The sequence below is a fragment of the Podarcis vaucheri genome (genome assembly GCF_965113315.1).
Source record: "Podarcis vaucheri genome assembly, chromosome: 14".
NCBI classification, from domain to species: Eukaryota; Metazoa; Chordata; class Lepidosauria; order Squamata; family Lacertidae; genus Podarcis; species Podarcis vaucheri.
This window is the reverse complement of record NC_138752.1, coordinates 11,371,468-11,395,256: the sequence shown is the minus strand read 5'-3', so window position 1 is coordinate 11,395,256 and position 23,789 is coordinate 11,371,468. Positions and strand designations below refer to the sequence as shown.

Genomic DNA, 23,789 nt, shown 5'->3' with positions numbered 1-23,789 from the left:
TCCCTGATCACATCTAGATTACTAAAATGTGATCTACATTATGCTGCCCTTGAAAAAGAAATGTCCAGAAGCATCAAAATGTGATGGTGATGTTATTAACAGGAGCCTAGCCTTTTGACTGTATCACATCAGTTGCATTATCTCCCTCCTCAAATAAGAGATTTCTCAAATATACATCCGTGTTTAGTCTTTTATAGCAACTACCGAGGTAATAATGATCCGTAGGATTCTAAATCTTTTCATACCTTGTGGAAAACTGTAGCGACTCCCACAGTTAACAAACCATAAACTCTTTGAGACAGCATGAAACCTTACTGTTTTTATTTAAAGTTTTCTGGGCACAACCACTTATAACTCAACTTATTCTGCCCAAGCTGCAAAGATACAACTGAAATCTTGCCGCTTAAGAACATACTATCCTTACCTGGGGAAGTGTTTCGAGAATTGCTTTTAGCATACCTGCAAACCAAGAAGAGTATACAGAAATACATGTAGACATATTGTGATATAGAACTTTGGGGGGGTTTTGCCCAAAGACGTCAGTCACACTTATTGGTGATTCCATTGCCAAGTCTGTTAATGTTGCCCATGCTTCAGATAGAAAGTCCACTTTAAAATATTATTCTGAGTGCCACCTGTACTTTATCACCTCAAGCTTAATCATTGCTTTAGCAACAGCAAAAGTTAAAACACTGCAAAACTGCTCCAGTGAGATAGGGAAATGTCACAAGCCCCAGCCAATCAGCACTGAACACAGCCTGCTGCTGAAAACTAGGAGAAAGTTTCCCCTGAACTTGTTCTGGCAAAGAATTAGGTACACGTCACATGTAGCAAATACACTATCAAGAGTTCAGCAACTCCTCTTGTGTGTACATCTGCACACAGCATTTGCTTGAAAATACTTAACTGGAAGAATACAAAACCCACACTTCACCATAGTAGTTTTCTTTACAAAGAGGTTATTATGAATAAATATCTGGCCTCTATTCACTTTTAACAATCATTAGTGTGCTATTCAAGAGACTTGTGCTCGCTACACATTTTTGCCACATTTTCTTCCTACAAGACTCTTGGCATTACAGTGATCAGAGAAAAAGAGCCTCATGGGATTTTAAGATTTCATCTTGCAAATCCTTTTGTAGAGGAGTCAGAGAGTCAAAGTTAAATCAAGCAATTGCTACCAAGTTTTCAGGGAATTGCTTTTTGAATTAGTTGCCTTTGGATTGAACAGTACTATAGGAAGTATATTAAGCATTACAGGCGACTATTTCTGGAACAGGTATGATCTGCCTCAACCTGTATCTAAAGACGTGAAAAATGTTCTTATCAATATGATCTAATAGTTCCTAATAAAACTAAATATATACATTGTATAGGAAAGATGCTTGTCATATATAGAAAAGATAATACTATCACCAAATGGACTAAACCAGAAATGGGAGGAACCTTTGGTTTTCCAGGTGTTGCCAGCACTTGGAGGGGTCAGTCGCCTAGGAACAAGTACACTGCCTTGGGCTCCATGGCAGAAGGCAGGTTATAGATGTAATAAAGTAAAAACACAATTCGCAAATGATGTAGAGTCTAGAAAGCAGCATAGTTAGCAGAAAAAGAATGTAACTAAAGCAAATGCAAAGGTTTCTGAGGAAAGGAACTATTAAAATAAAATAACTGGAAAAAGAGGGAGGGTAACTGGCTAACCATGACAGATGATGTGACACTGAAAACAGGTCAGTGACTTGAGGCTAATGCCATTTTAGATTTTATACACAAGACAATAATTTCCAAGACTTGAGAAATAGTAGGAGGGAAAAGATTAAAGCTTTGGTAAAAAGTCTCCCATTTTGGCCACGACCAAAGGGCAGGTATGTGAAAAAGTGAAGAAGAAAAATAGTTCAATTGGAGTGACGGTGGGAAGCATTACCCACATTCTGAACTGGATTCATGTCATCACAAAGGTGTTGTAGTATCAAACTCATTGCATGAATAGTGACAGAATGAGACCATTCAGGAATGGATGGAAACTGGTAGCAGAGAGGAAGAACTGTTGAAAACAGAAAAAGATGCAAAAAAGATTTCTCTTCCCCTAGAAGCCCCCCTTTTGCCCTACAAATGATGCAGACAAACATTTTGCTCAGGTCTAGTACCATGTTCACTATTGGTTTGTTACCCTCAAATATGCATTTCTCATGTGATGCAGAAACCCTTGGTCTTCCCTCAAGGTAATAAAGCAGATCACATCTCTACAAACCTACCATCAAAACTAGAGTTTTCCCAGGAATCTTTAGTTTATCCTATTGGTTACTAAGGGCATGTAAATTATTTAAAAACTACAGAGGATGTTAAAAACATTCCTAATCATCATGATAATTTACCACTAGAACTATCATATTGCAGCTTATGTAAAAAGAAAAAGATGCATTGGAAAATGGTACCATTTCCTTCCTTGGAAATTTTCCAGAAAAGTTTGGGCAAACATCCACCATGAATGGTTTAGATACAGATGTTCTGCCTTAGAGCAAAGAATGGTCTTCATCAGAGACAGAAAGCATGCGTTCTTTCAAATGTTGCTGGTCTCCTAACTCCCATCATCCCTGACCACTGGCCATGCTGAGTGGGGTTGATGGGACTTAGAAAGCCACAAGTTCCTTGTACCTGGTCTACATATACCTTCCAACTCTGTGAGAATTATATAAAACCTAAATTGTATAATCTATGTGTAAAATGTGAAAAGATACAGATATTTTAGCTTGAAGTCATATATTTTATTGTATTTATATCCTGCATGATTCAATCAATTTCTGAAACTAGCAAGCCCATTTCTTTCAGTTACAATACATAAGCTTGCATAAAGTCAAGTATAAATTGATTTGAAATGACATTTAGAAATCCCCTGTGAAAGTTTGTGAGAAACAGAGTATATATACATACAGATCACTAAACAAGGGTTTGTTGCCATTCAGTCTGGCTATTTTAAGGGATACTGTATCATAGAATTTATAAAAAGGGACGCGGGTGGCGCTGTGGGTTAAACCACAGAGCCTAGGGCTTGCCTATCAGAAGGTCGGTGGTTCGAATCATCACGACAGGGTGAGCTCCCGTTGCTCGGTCCCTGCTCCTGCCAACCTAGCAGTTCAAAAGCGCATCAAAGTGCAAGTAGATAAATAGGTACCGCTCCGGCAGGAAGGTAAACGGTGTTTCTGTGCACTACTCTGGTTCACCAGAAGCAGCTTAGTCATGGTGGCCACATGACCCGGAAGCTGTGCACCAGTTCTCTTGGCCAATAAAGCGAGATGAGTGCCGCAACCCCAGAGTCGGTCACAACTGGACCTAATGGTCAGGGGTCCCTTTACCTTATATCATAGAATTTACCTTTAAATTGCCTTCCTCAAAAATGTATTTATTCTACTGTATTTCTAAATAATTTCCCAAGAAACATGTACAATGTACTTACATATTTTATTATATTTATATCCTGCATTTTTGCCATTATGGAATGCAAGGCAATATGTAAGGATTTCCCATCTCAGCGCTGACCAGACCTAGACCTAACTTGCTTCTACAAAGGAGTCCATCATGTGCCCTTAGACCACAAGTGTGCATATACTGAGCAATGATCCATAAGGTGGCCATAAAACTGCTATTGTGTTTCTTTCCAATATCTTTAATTGGCTGGCCTGATTCATGGAGAATTTCTTGTAGCTTTTTCTTCTTCATATGAGTCATTCTGAGACTTTATAACTAATTTGAGAAGTGGTAAAAGCTCCCAGAAGTTCCACAACAGAAACACACACACACACACACATGATTTTTATTTGTTTGTTTATATAAAGGAAGTTGTTATAGATACAGATAACTTCAAACAAGGCAGCATAACATTATAGAGGAATCCACTATAAAAAGTGCTAAATCAGGGCTGGCCCAACTATTAAATAACTGCCTCAGGCGGCATACTGAGGGGAAAGAACAAGGAGCTGGAATAGCAAGTGTCGAAGGACAGAGATGTATATGCAATGTGGCCTACCCTGTATCACCATCCCATTGCCACTTTGACCTAAGATTCAACTATCAGTCCCGTTAACTTTTGTACATGAAAAAAGGTCCGCCATCATGTCTCTGACCTCAGGGCAAAATCTCTTGGACCAACATTGGGTGCTTATGGGAACATTATGGCCTGGCCCAGTTATTTGAGCACACTCCAATATGCATATAGAACTCCTGTGTGAGTGGACTTTGCTTTCTTCTAAGGAAGTCAAATGGCAACTCTGTTCATGCAAAGGAATGGGCATGCAGAGTTGCCCCACTCACTAAATGGAACAGGAAAACTGTTGCAGGGCAGAACTCTTCATTGTGCACACTGAAGCTTCCAAAATGAACTTCAAACCTGAGCACACGTCCGCAGTGACCAGGGCTACACCCTCTCAAATTTACCATAGTCTTCTATGGAGAGAGAAACTAATCAGGTGTATGATGCACATGTAGAACCTCCCAACACCTCCCCCCCCCCAAAAAAAAAACCCTTGAGAAATCCATGCTCCTGTGCCCCCTTTCTATTGCAGGATGATAACTTGGTTTTGGAACTTATTTATCTATAAATATGCTGGATAGCTTTAAAGAATAGCTACTCTGAAAGAACCTTCAGTCCCCTTTGCTATCCCTAGCTGCAACATTCTTTCGTAGCAAAGCATACGATTTTCCTAGACATAAAAAAAATAGAGCCCAGTGAGAACATTCTTCTTCCTTCAGAGGGCATGTTAGATACCACCATGATCACATAAATCAAATGGTTTTCCCTTTCTAGGCTATCAAGAGATGCTCCAAATACAACTAACATCTGTGTTACCAGGTCACAATTAGACTCTTGTGTTTCTCAAAAACCTCATCTGACTCACAACACCATTGGTGAAAAATGGTGTGGGGGCTTTCAGTGTTTTGTTAACTGGCTTTGCAGAACAGTAGCTTAAAAAAGGTACATACTGTCTTGTTTAATTCCAAATTATTACTGGGTTTTTTTCTTAGTATCATTAAAATTTGCTTCTCAAAACGGCCAAATAGCTGGGTGTTATTTTTATAACCTCTCTTTGGACCAATGCAAGCAAATGGCAAGAGATGGATAATGCTGTATTTACTAGCACTAGATATACTAGTAGAATAATGTAATCATTTCCTTGTGTTCTGAAAGAACTTTGACCTATATGAACAAAAAGCACACACAAAAGAAATACATTGTCAGCCAAGTCTTCCATTTTCACTGTGAACAATAAAGCAAGCATTATGCCTGGCTATTAGTGGGTCTTCTATGGCAAGTAATATACATCTCTGATATCCAGTATAAAATGCCATATAACAGGGAGGATAAGCCCAAAATTCTGATACTTTTTAAGTTATTCTGGAAACCTTTAGTTAGTTTGAAAAGGTGTATTACTGGAATACTACAGGAAGAGAAAACATGAAGCCATGCAAAATATAAACTTAGTATATGGTAATATAATTTTCATGGCATTAAAACTGAATGAGCTTCGTGATCAATAATGGAGCTGTTCAATAATCAAACACACACAGACTAAATTTCACTACCTACTACTGGAAGTGGCTTTTTTTGTGAAGTGGTAAGTTCCTCTCTCACATATCATTTCTCCTTTTTCCTTTCCACCTTTGTTCAGAATCAACAATTAAATGATTTTCATTATTGTTTATCACCACAAGTGAGTTCTAAAACTGTCACAAGGAAATTATCCATGTGTAAGATTTCCATGCAGACAAAAGACAAACTGCAGCTTATAACACCAAGTATACAGAATAGGGAAGAGAAAAGAAGAAACAGTCAGGGTTCATAAACAACTTAAGAACATTTAAGAATTACTCCTTTCTTTTTACACACCTTCTCTGTGCAGCCCTTTGTTTCCACTGTAAACCATACTGGAATCGGGTGGAAAAAGTAGTTGCCTTCTGGCAGCAAAATGGGCTACACTGTCAGTATCTCGGGAATCCAGATGTCTGCAGTGGCTAACACAAAAATGTTCAGCTTTGGCTACATATTCAGCCTCTCTGTGCAAGACATTTTTTCCACAAAGAAGGCAGAGTAAGAGTGCACATAGCAACAGAACTCGCAGCTGATTGGACGGAAGGCGTGCTTCAACCCTTCACTGCTCACAAGGTCTACTACAGTTTCCTGTCTGTTTGGCAGTAGTATCATGTTTTCTTTTCTCCTCTTATGAACCCAGCTGTGTTTGGGCAATTTGAGAGCAAAGAAAAGCAGAACAACAAGAAGCAGGGCACACTAAATGTGGCACTGAGTGTTGCTATCATTACACTTCAAATATAAAAAGATAAATGGCATTTTTAGCTCAACATACCCAAAATGTGTACATATGACAAACACAAGACCATTTGTTTTGAATAGTAGTTTTGCTCACAGTATGTTAATAGTTAAAAAGGGGAAAAAACAACACATACACTGTTGAGAAATGTCAATTGATACTGCTATTTCTATTTCTACTCTATTGGAAATTATTTCTACATGTATATAAAGTTAATAGTGTGTTAAAGGTTCTTCACATTCTAAACAGTCAGGATTTTTCCAGAGTCAAAGACTGAGGAACAGAAACATGCCCTCTCAGTGTACAGAAATTTAAGATTTTAAAATCACACAACTTCATTTGCCATGAAGTCTGTAAAATTTAGAAAGTTGCAGTGTTTTCACACAACAGTTGCAGCTTTTGAAGCAGGCATCCCCAACCTGTGGCCCTCCAGATGTTTTGGCCTACAACTCCCATGATCCCTAGCTAACAGGACCAGTGGTCAGGGATGGTGGGAATTGTAGTCCAAAACATCTGGAGGGCCGAAGGTTGGGGGTGCCTGTTTTAAAGTCACAGGGCCAGATGGCCAGGATGAAGAACAAACCTCTAAAATTTGGTTGTGGTTGAGAAATCATATCATCTATCTTTGCTACAGTACCTGGAAGGCCTAAGGCTGGAGTAAGGAACCTGTGGCCCTCCAGATGTTATTGGATTTCTAACTCCTATCATCTCTGATCACTGGTCAAGCTGACTGGAGCCGGGTTTCAAAATTAGCAGGGTGCCAGGCGCATTTTGCACCTAAGGATTCTCCATTTGCAAGCACCTCAAGGATTTCTGAAATGTATGTGCTCTGAAGTCTCAAAGTATATGTTGATAGACAATATGTTAAGAAGTTTAACAATAAAGAGTAGAGTATTTGAGAAACTCAAGTATGGTACCAATATTTTTTTTGTAATCACCGAATTAAACATGTATTAACAATTTCTGCAAAAAATGTGATATTAACAATGTGTCACTTATGTGAATTGTATATTAATTCATGCTTATCAAAATAATGAATAAAAAGTGTTGCCAACTCTCACACACCCCGTGACGACTAGACATTCTGTTTGGTGCCCACAACCTAGGTCCCAGAAGCCATTTGGCTCCTAGCTTTTCTACCCCAGTTTCTAACACTGGCTGGAGCAGATGATGAAGAAGAAGAGTTTGGATTTGATATCCTGCTTTATCACTCCCCTTCAGGAGTCTCAAAGCAGCTAACATTCTCCTTTCCCTTCCTCTCCCACAACAAACACTCTGTGAGGTGAGTGAGGCTGAGAGACTTCAGAGAAGTGTGACTAGCCCAAGGTGCATGTGGAGGAGTGGAGACGCTAACCCGGTTCCCCAGATTACGAATCTGTTGCTCTTAACCACTACACCACACTGGCTCTCATGACAGCTTTCCTTGAGGTACAAGGGAAGAAGAGCCTTTGTGAATCTTTTATGTCCAGGGCATCAGTAGATAACAACAGGGGTGGGAGAATAACGCTGAATCAGAATCACCTTCAAAAACCTCTATGGATTCAGTTTCAATTTACTGGGCCCCATCCAGCCAACGACTGCACCTAGGTACTGATTCAGCAGCTGCACATCCTCACCTAACTCAGTTTGTAGAGCGAAAGAGAGACCTGGGTATTATCAGCATACTGATGGCAGTTCACTTCGAACAGCTTCACATGGGTGTTAACACAGCAATGGGGACAGAAACAACTTATCAGAACCCCACAACCCAAGAGCCATAAAGCTGAAGAAGTGTCACTCAGTGCTACTCTCCGATAACAACCCCTCATGTAGAACTGCTGCAACACAGTGCCTCCAACTCCCATCCCAATGCATCGCCCCAGGAGGATATCATAGTCAATGCTATCGAACATGGCTGAGAGATCAAGGATAATCAATAGGGTCACACTCTCTTGTCTCTCTTCCAGTCAAGGTCACTCATCAGAATGACCAAGGCTGTTTCTGTCCCAACTCTGACCAGAACCCAAACTGTAACAGATCTAAATTTTTTTTTGCTTCTTCCAAGAATATCTGGAGTTGTACTGCCACAGCATCTCAAATACTTTCTCAAGTAGCAACCAAGCAACAGTTGTTGCAACAGTGTAGCTGGTACACCAGCAACATCCTCACCTTGTCTCTTTGACCCAAAACCAGGTATAGACCCTCAAACCCGGGCCCATGAAGGGCTTCATGATTACCGTACTCAGGTTGATGAAGCTGGATCAGATCAATGATCCAAGTCACTTAGAAAGTTTATGAACAAAACCAATCCTAGGACAGAAACTTGCACATCACTTTTTGACAGGGTTGTGAGGAACATTTGGTGGTCACTTTTTAAGTTTAGTCAGTTAACTAGTAACACTGTCTAGCCCACACTTTAGTAGCTTCTCCAGAAGAATATCACGGAGGACTTTGTCAAAATCTTTACTGAAATCAAGATACATTACATCTACAACATGCCGCTGATCCACCAATATCGTAACTCTATAAAATAAATAAATAATAGTCTGGCATAAACTGTTGAGAAACCCATGCTAGTTCTGAATAACCAAAGCATCCCTTTCCAAGTGTTCGCAGAACAACTGTTTAATTTTCTGTTCTAGGACCCTTCTTGGTATCAGTATCTAGCTGACTGGTCGGTAAAGTAAAGGTAAAGGGACCCCTAACCATTAGGTCCAGTCGTGACCGACTCTGGGGTTGCGGCGCTCATCTCGCTTTATTGGCCGAGGAAGCCGGCGTACAGCTTCCGGGTCATGTGACCAACATGACTAAGCCGCTTCTGGCGAACCAGAGCAGCACACAGAAACACTGTTTACCTTCCCGCCAGAGGAATACCTATTTATCTACTTGTACTTTGACGTGCTTTCGAACTGCTAGGTTGGCAGGAGCAGCGACCGAGCAACAGGAGCTCACTCCGTCACGGGGATTCAAACCGCCAACCTTTTGATCGGCAAGTCCTAGGCTCTGAGGTTTAACCCACAGTGCCACCCACGTCCCGACTGGTCAGTAGGTCAATAGAAGATACAGTGGTACCTCGGGTTGAGTACTTAATTCATTCCGGAGGTCCATACTTAACCTGAAACTGTTCTTAACCTGAAGCACCACTTTAGCTAATGGGGTCTCCTGGTGCTGCCGCGCCACCGGAGCACGATTTCTGTTCTCATCCTGAAGCAAAGTTCTTAACCTGAAGCACTATTTCTGGGTTAGCGGAGTCTGTAAGCTGAAGCGTATGTAACCTGAAGCGTATAAAACCTGAGGTATCACTGTAATGGCGAATGATCTCTCATTCTAAAAAAAGCCAGAAATATGTTTTTGCAATAATTTTTAAAAATAGATTAAATAAATAAAATTACAAGATGATACCTTAACAGACTGCAGTAGACTTTTGATGATGAGCTGCAAATCACCCCTGTATCATACCTGCTAATGTGAATATCACACTGCAGGATATATACATAGAAAAACTGCAATACCGTCAAACCTCATGTTGCATCCACTTCAGGTTACATCTTTTTAAGTAGCGTCCTGTGGCAAGCCAGAAGTACCTGAATGGTTTCGCCGGGCTTCACCACTCACACATGTGCAGAAGCTCTCAATCGTGCTTCATGCATGCACAGAAGCACTAAATTGCACCGCATGCGCAGACATGGTGCTTCTGGATGCAAACGCTTCAAGTTGCAGACATGCCTCCAGGATGGATTACGTCCGCAACTCGAGGTTCCACTGTACTGTACTCCCAATAGCATGGAAAGTATATTGCAATTCCACTTATAGATTACAGCACTAGAAGCCACGTATCTGGAAAATTCCTGCTTGAAAAAGGACAAACTAAGGACTGGTTGAACAGCCTCTTCCTTTAACATGTGAATCAATCTGTGTCAGAGCTAGGGACTAGGTGTTGCTGGGCTACAGATCCCAACATCAACCATGTTTACTGGGGCCAATGGGGATTAGGAGTCAAACAAAAGCTGGAGAGCCACATGCTCCCCAGATCTGGTCTACACAGTGGTCTGAAGAATATTTTAATTCCTAGGCATAAGAGTAAATTTGAAAGCATCTGGGTAACAGAAAATGAGTCACACACATTACACTGTCATGTGAATTATGAGTTTCTTGCCCATTATTGTTTGAAGTATCCGATTCATTACTATTCTAAACCAATTATTTCACATTATTAATTTATTTTTATAGTTAGCCTTCTTGTTTATTTTTATTTTGTTTGCTGCTTCCCACAATCAAGGAAGTCTCAAAGTATAAACACTAGGTGAAGTCATGGGTTTTTTTTTCATACTATTCACTCTGAAAGTGACAGATCGATATCAAGTCCCATTGCTCCTAGAGGCACTTGTTGTATTTTCATTCAAAGTCCAGTGTGGCACCATAAAAAACTGATTTTCAGAACTGAAATATTAGAGTGGTTTCTGACTAGATCATGCTCAGAGCCGACCCACTGAAAGACAGTGGACAACTTAAGTCCATTGGTTTTTCAATGGGTCTACTCTTGAGTATAGCTTATACCACTCATGCCTTTTTCTACCAACAAAGATGGTTACATCCAAGGACTACAACCATGAATCCAGAATTGTGACAGGACTACTGCCATAGATCCAGCCAGGCCTCATATAAAGCCATAAAAATTAATCAACTACAAGGATGCACTGCTGAGTGGAAAGAGATAGGTCACAAACCTAACAGCTTAAAATCTTAACTGAATAAATTACAGTTGCCATTTCCATTTTTATTTTCAGTACAAGATGAAAGCACATAATTACTACTTTATTATAGTTTGTACTTCACTTAAGATGTTGTCTCCAGTAAATGCTCAATTATATTTTAATCCACATCCTCCATTTTCCACCCAAGATTCTTCTTCATCATCAAGTTTTCACTTAATCTTTGATTACTAATAAAAGGCCAGTGGTACTAACAACTATGCAATTTTGTTTGGCAGCAACAGAGCAGGTGAAAATTAATTAGGAACTGAAACACCAGAAAGTCCTTCATCTACACAAAAAAATCAGAGCAACTTACAATTCTCTTGTGTCTGTACACTATATACTACAATGGCACATCTGTTTTTCCCATAATTAAGGCCAGATTCCCCACATCATTATCCAAACCACCAGACAATAAGATTGCCATCTGAGCCATCTTTTTCTAGGATTTCCTAATCCTCACATTTCTTATAAAGCAATCCAACAAACATCACAGATCTCTCCCTTATATTTACTTTTCAGGAGTACAATCCAATAGCAAGAAAAACTGCCAGAACAACTTCCCTGCTAGAACAGAATGCAGCATCACTACCACTTCATTGCCTCATCCCTGCATTTACCTGCGGCTTCTATAACTAGAAGCACAATTTAGGCAATCTTCAGAACAGCTGCCGCCACCCTACTAAACAGGAAGTAACATTACCTGGAGCACATATGCCTCTTGTTTATTATTCATCATCCTAAACTGAATTTTGCACCTCTTATCTGCAAAGATGAACACAATCCTATGCATGTTTACTTGGGAGGTAGTCCTGCAATCTTCAAAACAAGCTTACTCCCTGCTAAATCTAAGTAGAACTATCAAATATGCCTGTTGGCTATTTACAAAACTCTCAATCCACAATTACAGAGTTTCGGGTTGTATGTGATAAAAGTTAGAGATGATACACCAGTGGGCTGGAGTTGGAAAGTTTCAGTTGTCATAAGCAAGTTTTACTTACAAATTAATGGGATGTATTTCCAAGGAAGAAGCTTTAAGGCTTCCCTGACACACGACAACAAAAAGCGAGTCTCCACATTTCCACAGTAGGTAAACCATCTATTTCCAGCAACATCTGAAGATGGGTGATAACACTGCCCAGGACTTGTTATAGATATGCATATCCACTTCTCCCCTTCAAATTACTTGATATAGTAAGTAAATTGGAACTAGTATTTTGTGGAAAATATTATTTTTAAGGTGTTTCTATACAGTTTTTCAGGTGGACCTCACCACACAGCTTAACAAAAGTTACAACAACAAGCATCAATTTTTTAAAAAAATTATTCTACTTCTTCTCACCCCTCTCAGAGCAAAAGTGTCATTCAGACACCCCTCTGGTGACAGTTGGAGGAGGGAGGGGGCCCTATGGGAGATGAAAGGTGACAAATCCCCAAGTTTCTTTCTTCTCCCCTCAGGGCAAAATGAATTAGGCTACAGTCTTATACTCTCATATCTGGAAGTAAGTCTCCATGAACTCAATGAGATTTCTGAGTAGAAATGTATATATATGACTGTGATGCTGTCAGCGGTACTTTAAAAAGTGGTTGAACTTTGAATGATTTAAAAGCAAAACAGAAATGTTGGCAGTTCCCCAAGCCTGGAGACTAAGATCTACTAAACTCAGTGATGCTTAAGGGATGCAATGGAACACTATTTACTGCATACCTTAAGCTTATATAGTACAAGCAGTTGGGGGGCAGAGCACTCTCTCTGACCCCTCCCCCTATCTTATAAATATAAGATACCTCATACATTTTGAATATGTTAGCCGATGCCCTTTATTTCAGAGCCAAGTTTCTAAACCTCCATCAACCCATCTTTTCTGCTACCAAATCAATGAAAACGCTTCTCAGTGTCACTGACAGAGAATTAGTAATAAGTGCCCCCTTTCATCTGAATACAGGAAGTTATCAGATTCACTAGCACATTATTTAAAATCAAGAGTTTCATTCTATTTTTACTTCTAAAGGCATGTTTTTCTACCCAAAATCCTAGATCGGACAATCACTTTGAACTTAAGTTCAGCTATTACTACTACTACTACTACTAATGAAAAAGACAAAACTGCTACTGATTAACCAAGAATATCATCTGGAGAAACAAACAAAATATTTCTCCTTTATAGTCAAGTGCAGCACAATTTTCCTCCTATCTGTCCAGTATTAAACAGACTGTACTGCAGCTTAGTTAAATGCTCTGCTCATCCTGTGTCCTTCACTATTAATTTGCAACTAATGGAAGCAGGTGATTTCATGCTTCCCTGTGGTGCAGCTGCTGTTGAGTGGGGGGGGGGGGAAATCACATGTAAACATTTGCATGATTATGCCATCACAACTGCATTGGTAGGATGAATATGGCATTTAGGCCACAGTTTAACCCTTTGTAGATGGTTCACAAAGAGTAACAATTTGTGGACAGTTAAAACTATGTGCATTGGAATTATAGTTCTTATTTGCTTTCAAAACTGCAACTGGCACTTAAAGTTCCAACTTCACCTTGCTGCTGCGAAAGGTAAGGCAATTTAAAGCACATTTTGCTACTGTTACGCAGCCTGATGTGTCTCAGAGACATTATAATTTCAATACAGTACTGTAGATCAAAAGTTGTTTTCTGCAAGAAGTCTTCATTCACCTTTATTTCAACTGCATTACACTGGCTGACTAATCTACAGCTATCTCACCATAAATCGCCACTGTCTCATATCAGATCTATTGTGCCAAAGCATAGTGTGAAAGGAGTTACAAATACTGAACTTCTGCCTTATCTCAGTATATTTAGTAATTCCTGCTTTTCCTTTGAGTATTTAGGCTACAAACCTAAGAGCATTTATTGGGAGGTAAGTACCATTGAATAGTCAGCTTTACTTCAGAGTAAACATGTTTAGAATCATATTGCACACGACACAACTGAAGTCAAATAAGGATTCTGCAAGTAGTTGTCAATACACAATGCTCCTTTGTTTGACTGTATCCCACCAGTTTCTTTTCTTTCAAGATCAAGCAGTTTTAAAACAGCCATGACACATGTACTTCTGTACATTCACTTATTTAATATATCAATCAGAAAATAACATACTTTTTGTAACAAAAAAAGGATACTCAATAAGCAAGCATCTCAAAAAACAAAGCACTTCCCAGGTAAGTGCCTATAGGATCACAGCCTTGATACTTTTACACATCCTCAACCACTTTAATATATAATCTTACATGCCTGAAATGATTCATATAGTAACTGACTGTGTATTTAAAGTTATGGAAGTATAATACAGCAAATACTCCCGAGTGCTCATTGCTCCAATATGAGATATGAAATTTAACCTGCAATCCTGCAGATGCTTGAGACACCGGTAGTACTTACTTCTGAGTATACATGCATAGGATTGCACTGTTCAGGCTAGTTACAACAGTGAAATACATTATTGCAAGCAATAACTAATGATGAATACACAGTTAACATTAGAAGTCAGGACTTGCTTAACTCTAGTGGCGTGAACCATTTTTACAATAGCTACACAAGTTCTGAATCAGTAGAACGATGCTATCTGACCCACTGAATTTAACTACTAGCCACAAACACAATTAAAGGAACTAGAGCAGATTCTACTAGAAGTGGTCAGGAGAATATAAATAGAATGAAAGTTTTAGCTGTTTTGCATGAGTTTCGATGCTGTCCTAACCTGTGTTTATATCATCCATTTATACAGAGATTGAGTTGCTAACAAAATTCCTGATAGCAATCTCTGACAGATTTTTTTTTCATGTTGCAATTGTATGATAATAGCCTAAGCCTAAGCACAACACTGTTCTGACATTTAAAATGATCCTCCCAGGGCAAAGGGTATTTTTCACAATGAGTTTCTGTCTTCCAGTTCTTGATTGATGAAGTAAACCCAGCTCTTTATTGACAAAGTCAATCCAATAAATTTTCACAACCTCCTTAAAAAAATAACACTACAGAGACTAACAATAATTATCAATTTCAGGCATTAATCCTTCCAAAACCCTCACTCTTCCCCCCCCCACCCAAAATGGACCCAGTACCCACCTCATCACAATATTATCACCACCCATTAAAAAAAAACATTTATCCAGGATAAAAATGTTAAGCATAAGATTTTTTATTGAATCATTTACCTCGGTCAGGCTTCATTTTCAGTCCAAATCTTTCTTCTTCTTCTTTTTCAAGGAAAAGAGGGGTGGAAGAGCTTATCCGGGCTATTTTCTCTCCCTCTTCTTTGTAGTCTCACTAATGCTGTCTGCAGCTAATTTCTCTCTCTCTCTCTTTTTGCTATTGTTACAGGAATAATACAATAAACCCCCCCCCCCTTATCCTTAACAGCTCACAAAAATCTGTAGCAGCTAGGCCTCCTCCTGGCATTTATTGTGGTGGCAGCAAAAGTCTGCTGGGAGGGGGGGGGAGCTAGACCCGGCCAATGCCTGCCTTCTTCCCTCCCTCCTTCTCTCTCTCTGGATCTTGCCAGTGTGTCCTTCTTTAACACGGCGTCTGAACAGGTCTATTTATAACCTGCCCTGGACCAAAGCTTAGACAACAAAAAGTTAAAACTTCCCCAACACACTCGCCCGAATCAAAAGGCTCTGAATCACAGAGCCCCAGGGCAGGGTCAACCCAGGCTGGAGTCCATTGCGTTTTACCTGTTCTACGGAGCCAGGCAGGAAGGAGGAGGAGGAGGGAGAGAGAGGGAGAGAGGGCAGAACTCCCGACCTCCTTCCCCCAAATTCCCTGCTCGCGCGCCGAGACTAAATAAAAACAGTCTGACAACAGCCGCCGACGCTCATTGTCATAAAAGGAGGGAGGGCTTTAAAAAAAAGAGGAGGAGGAGACGACGGGGAAGCCGCGCAGCGCAATGGTCCACTTTGTTCCTTAAATCCTCAGAAACGCGCAACAACAAAAAAAAGCCTCGCGCTGTTCGTGGTAAATTAAACCGCACCTGGATTGAGCTCCGCGCAAGGGAAAAAAAAACCACCACCACCTTCCTCCTCCCTTTTTCCTTGGCTCGGCTCGACCCTCACCTTACACAACCCGGCCGAGAGGGGAATAGAGGGGGAGGGAGGAGAGAAGAGGAGGGATGGAAGGCGACTTCTTCCTCACCGCCCCATCGCTCAAGTCCCGTGTCAACGGCAACCGCCAGCCCCTTTCGGCGCTCCGGGCCCTCCGAGACACCCGCCTCTCGCGGCGCGAAGACCCGCGGAGATCCCGAGGCGCCCGAATGTGCCTGGCGCGCGCGGCGGCCAATACAAGGCTCCCGGCTGCTGCTGCTGCTGCTGCTGCTGCTGCTGTCCTCCTCCTCCTCCCACCCGGCCCCTCACCTGCCCCGCATGAGCCTGGCTCGCAGTCCCGCTCTCGCGCGCGCACCTCAGCGGCTCTAAGTCAAGGCAGGCTGTCGCAGCCGCCGCATCGCTCCCGCTCTCGCTCTCTCTCCTCCCCACAACCCGCGGCGGCGGCGACTCCGGAGAGGGAGGCGAGCGGACACCCGCCGCAGCTGCTGGGCCTCCTCAAGCCCTCACGTAAACAACGCGGCGGCGGCGGCGGCGACGCCACCCGGACCTGCCCGCCTCAGTCCAGTCTCGACGCGCAGGCTCTCCCTCCCCGCCAGCCGGGCTGTTGTCGCTCTTGCGGCGGCTGCCGAGGGTTTTCCATGACTCCGCCGTGCCCTCCTCCGCTGACTAACTCTCCTCCTCCTCCTCCTCCTCCTGACACTTCTCTGCCTCCCAGCCAAGCGGGCCGCCGCCGCCGCCGCCACACGCTCCCCAGTCACGGGCTGAGGCGGCGTCGTGCGAAGCGGGCAAGGGAGGAAGAGTTGGGCAGACAGACCCGCTGGCGCGGAAGCTTAGCGCGCGAGGCAGAAGCGGGGCGCGGGGAGAGTCGCGAGGGTCTCTGCCCCGCCTCCCATGCCCCGCGCAGCTCTTGGACTCTCCGGGAAGCCTGCCTCAGCCGCCCCGCTCCTCGCCTTCCCAGGCGGGCATCCCTCCCTCCCTCCCTCCGTCCGCTCCCCTCCTTCCTCGCCGTCGCTATCTGGTTTATTTTGCCTTGTCAAAAAAAAAAACAACCACCACAAAAAAACACGGCCGACGTCACGTGGCCCGCCCGTGGCCAATCCATTTGCAAGCTGCTCTTGCCTTCCACTTGTTTCTAAGCCTGGCGAGGAACTGCGTTGTTATGGCAACCGAAGCCCAAGTAAAAGTTGGGCCTGTTGAGTAGTGAGAGACCAAAACAGGCCCTGTATGTTTTTCTTATTTATACAAACGCGCGCGCGCACTGCCGTTTTTCCCAGGATCATAGGGGGGGGGGGGAATGCCGACGACGGCCTTTCCTACTTTTGTGGGTTTTCGCCTGAAGCTGAACAGAAGTTGGGAAAGTTCTAATGCAAACAGTGTTTGCCGGTGCAAAGTTCCTCAGCCTGAGCTCTTAACTTGGGACAGAAGTCATTGTTCTTTAACTTCCTTACTCCTACGTGCAAAAATCATCCAGACTTCCCATGCCCTCTTTAGTGTCAGGCTTCATCGGGAAATAAAGTCCTCATTTTACTTGGAATCATCTCTTCTCATTCTAGTTCTAAAACCCAAACCTTGGGGGTGCAATTGCACTCTTTTGCTGTACTGCTTATACAGAAGTAAACCTACTGTGCAAATTCTAGAACGTTGTCACTTGCATAATAGTGAACAATGTCCTCAAATTTCAGCTGCTTAGCATTCAGTTTTCTTTCTGTTTATAAAAAGGGTACTGAAAAGGCATGGAGCAAATAAAAGCCAGAAAGTCCATTGATTGTTTTCCATAGAGGTGTCATTGAGTTCCTGCCCGAAAATAACAAAAACTGATGCAAATGTAGGTGATCAGTTTTCTTTTTTGAAAAGCGAAAAAGGGCCTGGGCCAAAAAACACACCCAAAGAAATCATTGCCACTGTGGTGATTTTCCCACCAGTTAGTATTAACATATTGGGGTTTTTTAAATCTCCTGTGGTATTTTTCAAACAAAAACTGATAGCAGTCTGAATTGCCTTTCTGCTTTGGGACATTTTACATCTCCAAGATGCACTGGAATTTAACCTGGAGTAGAAAAATGTCTCAATTTTAAAATAACGTTTTGTAGGGTAGGTTGGGGTTAATTGCATTTGAGATCCTCTGAATAATAGTTTTGTGTTTGGTAGCTCTGGAACACTTTACAGAGAAAAATGAAATGGCATAGACAGCCTGATTCTATGCATCTGAAGAAGGTATCTGAAGAAGTGTGCATGCACACAAAAGCTCATACAAAGAACGAACAGTTGGTCTCTAAGGTACTACTGGACTTTTTAATATATTTCTGATTCTATGCATGTTTACGCAGAGGTAAGTCTCACTGACAATTCAATCTTATGCAGCATTTAGCACACATAAACTTATTAAAATTAATTAATTCAAGTTCACCCAACTCTGCATAGGATCTAAAGGAATTAACTGTGCATACATAAATAAAAAACACCTTTCTACATGGCAACATGATTTCCCCATTGATGCTATCAAATCAACAGGACTGCTCAACATCACACAGCAAAAGATTAAAAATCTTGTGTAGCACTATTAACTAGATGAAATGTAAATAATATATACGTACATAAACTGCAATCCTAACCACAGTTACCTGGGAGTAAGACTCATTCTTTTCAATAGGTCTTACTTATGAGTAGACATTGTTAGGATTGGCCTGATAAATATCTGATTCAAAAATCCAAATTAGGATATTAGGCATCACATGTATTTTTTGTGGAGGTGGTTGGGTGGGATGAAACATACTTGGAGTGTAGGAGCTGCAGTTGTACACTTGGAAACAATTGTATTTCAAAGGGAGATAAGGAGAAGGGTTGGGCTTTATCTCCTGTGGGACCTTTCTTCAAAATGTGGTAAACAATGTACCTGACTATCTAAGCCCCCTTCCCCCATTAACTCCAATCCAATCTAAAACTACCCAACTGCATCACTGCCCTCAGGGAATGCACAAATTGCTCTCTCCCTCCCCAAAACTGCCAGCTGCCCTTTGGTGTGCATATGAGAATCTGCCCCCTTCCCTCAGCTTACTTTCTCCAAAGTTTAATAGGTATCTCACTGAAGAAAAAAAAAAGAGCTTTCCAAGTATAAGGAGACAGACTACTAACCACTAGCTCCCATTAATGAGACATCCACTGATGATCATCCTGGGCTATTCACATACCTAACAGAGGGATTGAAGCACCCCTATTCATCAGTGTATTGTGTTTCACTTCACCTATTTTCTCCTCATATGCTGTAGCAATTTTGAAATACTGTTACAGGGTTGGAGGGTTACTTTTGATGATGGCTATAAGGCCCCTCCAACCCTGTGGTTTGTTATCTTTAAAATGGGAGTTTGCAATAGAAAGGACCTCTGATTTAATCAAACCAGGCTCTTTGTTAAGGTAATGATGCTCTTCCAGGAGGGCGTAGGCCTCCATCCCTCACCTGACTGGGTGCCAGTCATCTTAGGGGTAGTAGAACAATAGGCCAAGAACTACCCATAGTCTGGGCTGGACCTGGGAAAACTCAGAAGTTTGACTTGCTCGCCTTGCTAAATACAAAGCTATGACTTGGGGGATCCCACTAGAAACCTAACAGGGAAGTGGCGTCTCTTAGAGTGTTGATCTTTTGAGTCCTACCATCTTATGCTCAAGTTGTATACATGTTCAAGTAAAACCTAAAGAAACAGCAGTCTCCAGTGAACTTCAGTCCAAGGAAACCAAACCCTGGGTTAGCCCTGGAGTTTCTCACCGCCCAGAGATTGAGCTGCATGTTACAACACCTTTCTAAACATTATATCACTAAGTAGAAAGAGTTCACAGTGCAACCCTTCAGCATCAAGGCACATTGCCAAACACACAAAACTACTATATTTCTCCAGCCTTTCATGCAGTGTTCAGTTACAGTGACTGGAGGTTTTTATATACCTCTAAATAATTAGAGGTGTGTGACATCATATATGAGCATAACCTTTCTTCATCCCAAAACTCTTTACAGGATGTAGGATGATGGTAAAAGCAGTAATCAGCAAGTGCAAAAAAAAGGAATCTCACTGAGCAACAAGGATTACAGATGTATGAATGTGACTATACTCTCTATGAGTCAGCCACCCTCAGAGGGCTTAATATAAAGAGTGACATCCTTTAGGATAGGGCTGATTAATATTTTTCAGACTGAGGAATGCATTCCCTTTTGGTTAACCTTCTGGGGACCACATGCCAGTGGTGGGCAAGGCCAGAAGGCAGAAGTGGGCAGGGCAATGAAAAGAAATTTTATATTTGTATAGTAGGCTAGTTTCTACACATGCTCACACAGCTCTCTATCCACACAAACAAGAGCCATCATTAGAATGCAAGGACACATTCCAGCCAGGCAAAAACATTTGGGGTACAAAGCAGGGACAGTGAAGTCCACCTGCATACGGGACCTTAATATATCAGCCATGCAAGACTGCAGTGTGCATCACTTGGAAACGCAGCTCAATAAAGGCATTAAGGAAGCTGGGGGGAATTTGGTCAGATAACTAGCTTTTAAATGCTTTGCTCTCAGGAGTGAATATCAAGGGGGGAAATGGGTGCTTCTGATTAGTTGCAGGTCCCTTTTGGATTCTATTCAGAAGAGTCAATCCCTTAGTTGACACTTATTCAAGGTCAAAGCAGAGTTCAGTTCTGGAAAATAATAATAGCTGCTTTCCAGAGTTGGCTACCCTCCAATTCCATATAATACAGAGCAGGAAAATGCTCAATAGGCATAGTGGCAATTTTAAAAATATACTTTAACTGAGTGCAGTCTGCTCTTGCCATAATTGTTGGCCACACGGATTCTGTAAGAAGAGCTGCTGAGATTCTTGCTGGTAGAGAGTATAGTTTCCGGGTGGAAATATTCAGCTCAGTTGGTAGAGCATGGGTCTGAGCCCCACATTGGGCAAAAAGATTCCCGCATTGCAGCGGTTTGGACTAGATGACTCCCATCATGCCTTCCAGCTCTACAATTCTATTCTATGACCCTTCCAATGAGGCTTTCATTAAAGAGTATAGCCAGGTATCTAAATGAGTCTGTTCTATAGCCAGTCACCATCTATACCTAGAACTGTGTCTGCCCAAAATCACAATCTTGGTATTAAATTTATAGGTAGGTCTTCCTGTTTACAGTAAAAAGGGACTTGCCCCCCCCACTGTGTCTTGGCCCCCCACTGTGGGTGCCCAACGTCAGTGCACAATGGGCCACACCATAATGATGTTGCAATGTGACGTGATGCCATATGCTCCAGTGCCACAGCAGCGACTGGACTGGGGGCCCCTGCCGAGTTTCCTTCAGTTGATATGAGCATCTAAAAAACTTTCCTTATCAGCTAAATGCTACGTCAAGTCAAAACAGCTGCTCTCCCAGTGCCTGTCCTCCAATTAAAATATATGGCTTTCAAGCCCACATAAAAGTAAAGCAGATAAAGCAGATATGCTCCTTGCCAGCTTGTTGCAATTAACATTAACAGCTGACCCAACTGACTTTAAACTTATTCAAAATAAAAACAAATTTAAACAGACTGTGGAGATCAAGAACAAGCAGCCTTACTCATCGTCCCTGTGAATCTAATAGCAACTTCAGCAGGTGGATGTAGATTAGATAAGCAGCATGGAGAAAGGGTTCGACCAATTACATGGCTGCTCTGATAAATTTCAGATTCCCATGCACCTGCTTTAATAGGTGTTTGTTTTTTAAGTCAGGAAATGTGAACACAGATCTCCTTTGTGTAATTTGGTCCTGTTTCTCTTAATCATGTCAAGTGACCAGAATGTGCTCTGTGTTCTCCCCCCAGACACACACACACACACACACACACAAAACTGCTGAAATCATTCAAAGGTTCATGATGTTTTGTCCACTTTGATTCATAAGTTACATTGGCCATAACCTAAAATCAAGACTGACATTAAATCCCCATCATCGTTGTAAAAAGAATGCCTGAATCTTTCCTTTTCAGAACTCATTTTCTTCTGGCCACTTATATGTAATTTGTTGAGTGCTCTGTTTCAGATTCACTGCACTTGGGCACATTCAAGGAAATGACGTACAATGTTGTAGGTCTAGATTCTTGTGATTCCGAAGGATAATTGCTCCTTCTTAAGTGATGTGGCACTTGGAGTCAGAGTTAGTATATGTCTGCTGGCAGGGATAGACAAACTTTGAAAAGGTATTTTGAGATGATTTGCCCAAACTTCACCCCCAGCCTCCTCACAGTAGTCTGCCTCAGGATTCCTGTTACAGATAGGTAGCCGTGTTGGTCTGCCATAGTCAAAATAAAAAAATTCCTTCCAGTAGCACCTTAAAGACCAACTAAGTTAGTTCTTGGTATGAGCTTTCGTGTGGTTGGACAAGAAGTAACCATGTGCTTTAAGATTTTGATTGTACCTGAAGAAAAAGAACTTTGATCTATTCCTACAAGGTACAGCATCACACTGCAACAGCCCCAACTCAGCGGGCACAAACCTTGCAGTCAAAATAAACACTGGCCTCTCTTTTTTGTAGCACAGCAAGGCAGAGAACTGGGAGGGTTTCTGGCCAGTGGGCAAACATTGCATAAGGGAAGTGTGCCTGGTGTGGAAACACCTAAAGGTGAATTTTTCACAACCCTGTCCTACTAACCAAAGTGAATGTGAATCATATTCTTAAACAATTCAATTTGATGTCTGCAGCGTTTTTCTGCTACCTAGTAACTCCAACTAGTCACTGTCTCGTGGGTTGCCTCTCAAGAACAGAGATAATCATAGAGTTGGAAGGGACCACAAGGAATATCTAGTCTAGTCCAATTGCCTGCAATGCAGGAATTCTTTGCCCAACGTGGGACTCAAACCCACAAACCTGCGGTTAAGAGTCTCCTGCTCTACTACTTGAGGCATGCTCCTTAAAAACACTCATTTCATTCTTCTTTTTGAAAAACCTAGGAAGCACCAGTTTAAGTATTAGAATGTTAGAATGTCTACAACAGGACTGGCTCCAGGGCTGAAGGCTCCCCAGCAGCGGCAGCAATTACACCGGGATCTGTAGGATGTGTCGGCATTTAAACTTCCCAAATTGCCCTGGATCAGGCATAAGCAGCCTCGGCCCTCCAGAAGTTTTGGGACTACAATTCCCATCATTTCTGACCACTGGTCCTGTTAGCTAGGGATCATGGGAGTTGTAGTCCCAAAACATCTGGAGGGACAAGGTTGCGTATACCTGCCCTGGATCAACACTCTATATCCGAGGTATTACAGGTAATTAAATGGATGTCTCAGAGATCCAGGCACTCACATCGACAGACCCTCCAGGTGTCCCTATTTTCCAGGGACAGCCCCTTATTTACAGAAGCTGTCCCAGTTTCTGTTCTGAATGGATGCCAGGGGCTGATACAGGCTTTAATCTACAATCTTACCATTATGACATCCCATAGGACGCATGCACTGCTGTGCTAGATCTATCCAAGGTCGATAGTCTACCAGCCTGGTTCTGGCAATGTCCAAGTAGATGCTTCAAGAAGCTGAATGCAAAAGTGGATTGCTTTCTCTTGCTGTTTGTCCCAGGCAGCAATTGGTATTCAGAGAGGCTGCCTCTGGATGTGGATGTTTAATTTAACTTTCCAATAGACACATCCTCCATAAATTTGTTTAAAATCCCACTTTGAAAACAGGG

The 23,789-nt window shown here is 42.0% G+C and overlaps 1 protein-coding gene across 1 annotated transcript in view; it reads right to left on the bottom strand.

Moving 5' to 3' along the window:
* ATOSA (atos homolog A) overlaps positions 1-16,327 on the bottom strand; it is a 50,236-nt gene extending 33,909 nt beyond the window's left edge. Inside the window, exon 1 of the mRNA XM_082198371.1 lies at positions 15,227-16,327. Within this exon, the coding sequence (XP_082054497.1) occupies positions 15,227-15,242 (16 nt within the window). The 5' untranslated portion in view covers positions 15,243-16,327. The remainder of the gene's footprint in view (positions 1-15,226) is intronic.
* Between the last annotated feature and the right edge of the window lie 7,462 nt (positions 16,328-23,789).